General features: G+C 41.0%; 1 protein-coding gene across 4 annotated transcripts in view; it reads left to right on the forward strand.

Moving 5' to 3' along the window:
- Window positions 1-6,000, forward strand: part of atp13a3 (ATPase 13A3) — a 68,772-nt gene that overhangs the window by 29,478 nt on the left and 33,294 nt on the right. For all 4 annotated transcript variants that reach the window (XM_061682984.1, XM_061682986.1, XM_061682987.1 and 1 more), the window contains exons 10-12: window positions 4,114-4,186; window positions 5,101-5,232; window positions 5,337-5,519. In XM_061682984.1, the coding sequence (XP_061538968.1) occupies window positions 4,114-4,186; window positions 5,101-5,232; window positions 5,337-5,519 (388 nt within the window). The remainder of the gene's footprint in view (window positions 1-4,113; window positions 4,187-5,100; window positions 5,233-5,336; window positions 5,520-6,000) is intronic.

The following is a 6,000-nucleotide window of genomic DNA, read 5'->3' on the forward strand; positions in this document are numbered from 1 at the left end:
AGTGGGTCCCCTTTCCACCTGTCAATGACTGGCTCCTTGAGGTCCAGATGTAGCTCATTCACAGCGCAGCTACTGCTGGGCAGGTGTGATTTGCCAGAAGAGAGCTGAATGTCTCAACACTGTTATGGAAGGATTGCGTTCTCTCCGTTGCCTATTGTGTGTTTTTCCATCATTCTTGTGCACTCATATGCAGGTGCCTGCCCATCCTGTAGCAGTAGAATGGTTAAACAGCCGTTATTTCTCTAAAGTTTTACATGAGTGCTTTGTTGTCGCACACACACAATTCTCTAGCCATCCCCTCAACGTGCGTGCTTCCCTGCAATAAAACAGACTTTACTCTCTCTCTCTCACTCACACACACACACACACACAAAGACTTTAATCACTGACTATTTCACTATCAACATTATAAGCAACCATGTTTCAAGTGGTTAGACATTGCCCCAGAACCACTAATATGGCTGACATGGCAAATTAGCAGCTAGCTGTTTTAGCCTGGTAACCTCTTCCCCCATTGTCTACTAGGGGGGTTAGTTCAAGGGAAGGCGCTGGCAGCTTTATTTACACAAGGTAACAATGTGCTTTACATGATTGAAAGTACATTTTAAGCAAATTCACACGATTAATACTAATATAATATATATATATATACACACACACACACACACACACAGACACAGTGGGTAGGGAAGGTTTTCAGACCCCTAACATTTTTCACTTTGTTATATTGCAGCCATTTTTAAAAATCATTGAAGTTAATTTTTTATCCTCAATGTACACACACACCACCCCATATTGACAAGCCACACCCCTGTCTACATAAGACCTTACAGCTCACAGTGCATGTCAGAGTAAATGAGAATCATGAGGTCAAAGGAACTGGCTGAAGAGCACAGAGACAAAATTGTGGCAAGGCACAGATCTGGCCAAGGTGACAAAGTTTCTGCTGCACTTAAGGTTCCTAAGAGCACAGTGGCCTCCATAATCCTGAAATAGAAGCCCTTGGGGACGACCAGAACCTTTCCTAGAGCTGGCCGTCCAGCCAAACTGAGCAATCGGGGGGAAGAGCATTGGTGAGAGGTAAAGAAGAACCCAAAGATCGCTGTGGCTGTGGCTGAGCTCCAGAGACGCAGTCGGGAAATGGGAGAAAGTTCTCGAAAGTCAAACCATCATTGCAGCCCTCCACCAGTCGGGGCTTTATAGCAGAGTGGCCTGAGGGAAGCCTCTCCTCAGTGCAAGACACACAAAAGCCTGCATGGAGTTTGCTAAAAAAACACCTGAAGGACTGCAAGATTGTGAGAAATAAGATTATCTTGTCTGATGAGACCAAGATAGAACTTTTTGGCCTTAATTCTAAGCGGTACGTGTGGAGAAAACCAGGCAATGCTCCTCACCTGTCCAATACAGTCCCAGCAGTGAAGCATGGTGGAGGAAGCAGCATGCTGTGGGGGTGTTTTTCAACTGCAGGGACAGGACGACTGGTTGCAATCAAAGGAAATATGAATGCGGCCAAGTACAGGGATATCCTGGACGAAAACCTTCTCCAGTGCGCTCAGGACCTCAGACTGGGCCGAAGGTTCACCTTCCAACAAGACAATAAGCACACAGCTAAAATACCGAAGGAATGGTTTCAACTCCGTGACTGTTTTTGAATGGCCCAGCCAAAGCCCTGACTTAAACCCAATTGAGCATCTCTGGAAAGACCTGAAAATGGCTGCCCACCAACGTTCACCATCCGAACTGACAGAACTGGAGAGGATCTGCAAGGAGGAATGGAAGATGATCCCCATATCCAGGTGTGAAAAACCTGTTCCATCATTTCCAAAAAGACTCATTCCTGTATAAGCTCAAAAGGGTGCTTCTACTAAATACTGAGCAAAGGGTCTGAATACTTATGGCTGTGTGATATTTCAGTTTTTCTTTTTTAATAAATCTGCAAAAATTTCGACAATTCAGTTTTTTTTCTGTCAATATGGGGTGCTGTGTATACATTAATGTAGAAAAAAGTTAACTTAAATGTTTTTAGCAAATGGCTGCCATATAACAGAGTGAACAATTTAAGGGGGTCTGAATACTTTCCGCATCCCGAGTGTGCTTATCACACACACACACCGCGGCTGAAATAAGTATTTAAAATATTACCATTTTTTCTCACTAAATATATTTCCAAAGGTGCTATTGACATGAAATTTTCACCAGATGTTGGGAACAACCCAAGTAATCAATACATACAAAGAAAGTCGGACAAATAAGATCAGAAATTGTATGTGATAATGTGAAATGACAGGGAAAAAGCATTGAACACATGAAGAAAGGGAGTTGCAAAAGGCATGGAAAGCCAAGACAACACCTAAATTCTATCAATAATCACATCAATCCAGCCCCTTGTCAGTGCAAACGAATATCAACTGGTTGTCCCAATTGATGGTCTGCAAAAAGGTCTCATTGCCAAGGTGTGAGTCAAGACACATCTCATAATGGGTAAGAGCAAAGAGCTGTCTCAAGACCATTGCATAGTATTTGTTGCAAAACATAACGATGGCATTGGTTACAGGAGCATATCTAAGCTTGTGAACGTTCCAGTGAGCACGGTTGGGGCCCTAATAGGTAAGTGGAAAGCCAATTATACCACCATAAAATTGCCTCATTCAGGTGGCCCTCGCAAGATTTCTGACAGAGGAGTGCAAAGAATAAACAGAAGAGTTGTTCAAGAGCCAAGGACCACCTATAGAGAGTTTCAAAAAGACCTGGAATTAGCAGGTACTGTTGAGAATATAGTCTGGTCTGATCAGAGCAAAATTGAACACTTTGGATGCCATAATGCACACCACGTTTGGAGGAGAAATGGCACTGCACATCACCCTAAAAATACCAGACCAACAGTGATGCTCGGAGGTGGGAACATGATGGTGTGGGGCTGCTTTTCAGCAAATGGTACTGGTAAATTTAACATTATTGAAGGAAGGAAGACTGGGCAAATGTAGCGAGACATTCTTGACAAAAATCTGCTGCCATCTACGAGGATGATGAAAATGAAACGAGGGTGGAAACTCTGTTGTTTTCAAAGAATAATTATAAAGCTGCTAGAATGGCCCAGCTAATCACCTGACTTGAAGCCAATTGAAAATCTATGGAAAGAACTGAACCCCAAGGTCCATAAAAGAAGCTCACGGAACCTTCAATATTTGAAGACTGCCTGTGTGGAAAAGTGGGCCAAAATCACACCAGAGCAATGCATGCGACTATTTTCTCCATACAGGAGGCGTCTTGAAGCTGTTATTGCAAACAAAGGGTTTTGTACAAAGTATTAAATAACTGCGCATGTTCAATAATTTTTCCCTGTGTCATTTCACATTATTACACATAACTTAATTTCTGATCTTATTTGTTCTTTCTTTGTATGCATGGATTACTTGGGTTGTTCCCAACATCTGATGAAATTTTCAAGTCAATGGCACCTTAGGAAATATATTTAGTGAGAAAAACCGACGTGTTAAATATTTAATTACAGCCGCTATATATATATATATATATATATATATATATATATATAACCTTAATGTGCTCATTGTAATGTTACAAGTAGTTGTGTGTTCTTGAAGACTAGGATTCCTTACCATTTATTAAGCGTCTGCTGCTTTAACTTACCTTTGAAACACAAATTTTCTCCCTGGACCGGATCCATTTGGTAAAACCTCTTCTCTGTCACGTGTGTGAGACTGAGAGCATTGTTTATGCATTGCACGGCTTTTACTGCGTACTGGTTGACTATTACCTGTACAGTGCATGTGCAAAGGTAACCAATCTGGTGGTACTGTGGGCAGGACAATGCTGGAGAGAGATGTCACAGACAGAGAGGCTGGCTGCATCAGAGTCAAAATAACCCTGTATTAAATTATTGTCCGTCGGATTAAAAAAAGGCAGATGCTGATAAAAGCCAAAATGACAAATATCGGCCCCGATAATCGGCCCGGCCGATAATCAGTCGATCACTACTTTTGATATTTGACCTTTTTACTACTGTCCGTTTACATTTCGATGTCACAGATTATTATTTTTTTTAATCAAGAGGTATTGTGAAATTTCTTATGTTTTCTTCTCTGCATTTTCTAGCAATATGTCATGCTACATGATATGGTGGCAGCTCACAGTATTGTCCGTGTATCTGTATGCAGAGCCAACAATGGTTTGTATTTTTTTCCCTCTCTCAATGTCAGCCTATACTGTTTGGTGTCTATGCCCCAGTCGGACACATTTCTAGCAAATGTGCTGTATACTATACATTTGAAAAATGACAGATACCTTTTGTATCTTGAGGCAACACGCGAAGGAGAGAGGGACTAACAATGAAATAAGTTATTAATGAATATAAGTGGTCATTAAGTACAGCAGTCGAACGTAGAAAACAAGCTATTGTACCAAAACATATTACATACAGCCAAATAAAATGGGATCCTATCGAAGTTTCATCACAAAGAGACTACAGACTTAGTCTGCCTTTCGTCAGTTAATACTAAAATACAGTATGATTACAGAGGAAAAGAAAACAAATTCCAACTGAACACAAACTAGTGGACTAGAAAGGGCCACAGTCCAAAGGCCAGCAAGTGCCCACTTCTACTGGGTACAAAGGGCACATCACAACAATATACCTCCTAACAAGAGTAGTTAAATACTCAAACAAATCCTATCTTTTAGCACAAAAAAACAAGGCACAGAGACTGACTGCTCACATTTAAATAATAGCCAGAACGGACGAGAAGCAAAAGGAGTCCGCCACAAACTCAGTGTTGACCGAGTGTGGGCAGAGCATGTCCCTTGGATCCAATTATCCGTCAGGCCATCTTGCTAAGCACCGACTGGGGGTTCAAATTGAGGATGAGGGTCACCAATCAGGGTGATCAGTCAGGTGGCAACCCATCCCAGCCGAGATACAGCACACACAGATTTACTTTACAAAAGCACTTTACAATACAAATTGACAGCGAGCCGTAATACCTTGATTAATCTTGTTACATTTTCCCCCAAATCATGCTACACAAATTATCTTCCTAATGTTTCCCATATTCATGCCTCAAATTTCATTGTCTTTTGTGGCAGATATTGAAGAGGTTATGTCTACTGATTTGGTGCCTGGGGATATGATAGTCATCCCCACCAATGGGACCATTATGCCATGTGATGCCGTGCTGGTCAGTGGCACCTGCATTGTCAATGAAAGCATGCTGACAGGTCAGAAAATAAATGTGATATTTTAAACGAGACTGGCCCTCAGCCAGGAGACGTGCAAAAAAAAAAAAAATGCCAGGCACTCATACCGGTCTACTTTTCAACAGGTGAAAGTGTTCCAGTGACAAAGACCAACCTTCAAAACCCGTTGCCAGGGGAGAGTGGCGATGAGGTTATGAGTCCCTATAGCATAGAGGAGCATAAAAGACACACACTCTTCTGTGGCACTAATGTCATCCAGACGCGTTTTTACACTGGTGAACTGGTCAAAGCTGTAGTAGTCCGCACAGGTAGGCGTGTCTCAGGTGTATTGTTACTTTTTTGTTTCCACCAACAAATAGTTGTCATGCTTTTTTAACAATTGTTTCATACATTTTAATCCCTTTTTCAAACAAAGGTCAAACAACTGATAAACCCATAATGTTTTTGACGTATGATTTTAATTAGTGATGCACCCAAATGAAAATTGCTGGCTGAAATCGAAAACCGGAAATGAGAAAACCAAGGCCATAAACGTAAACACTGACATAAATTATTACGCCAATTATTAATAAAATTGCATTTATTACTATGACTGTGTACTATCCTCACTGAAAGCAAGGCATTGGATTTGCATAAATTAATATGAATGCTTCAAAGAATATATCAATTACGAAATTAAAATGTTCATATAGGACTGACATTCCAGCTGGGTAATACGGGGGAAAAAAATCCTATCACAATATTTTTTTTCATATCAGTCTATATCGATATCTTAAATGTTCCCTGTAC

This window comes from Phycodurus eques, chromosome 8 (genome assembly GCF_024500275.1).
Source record: "Phycodurus eques isolate BA_2022a chromosome 8, UOR_Pequ_1.1, whole genome shotgun sequence".
Taxonomy (NCBI): domain Eukaryota; kingdom Metazoa; phylum Chordata; class Actinopteri; order Syngnathiformes; family Syngnathidae; genus Phycodurus; species Phycodurus eques.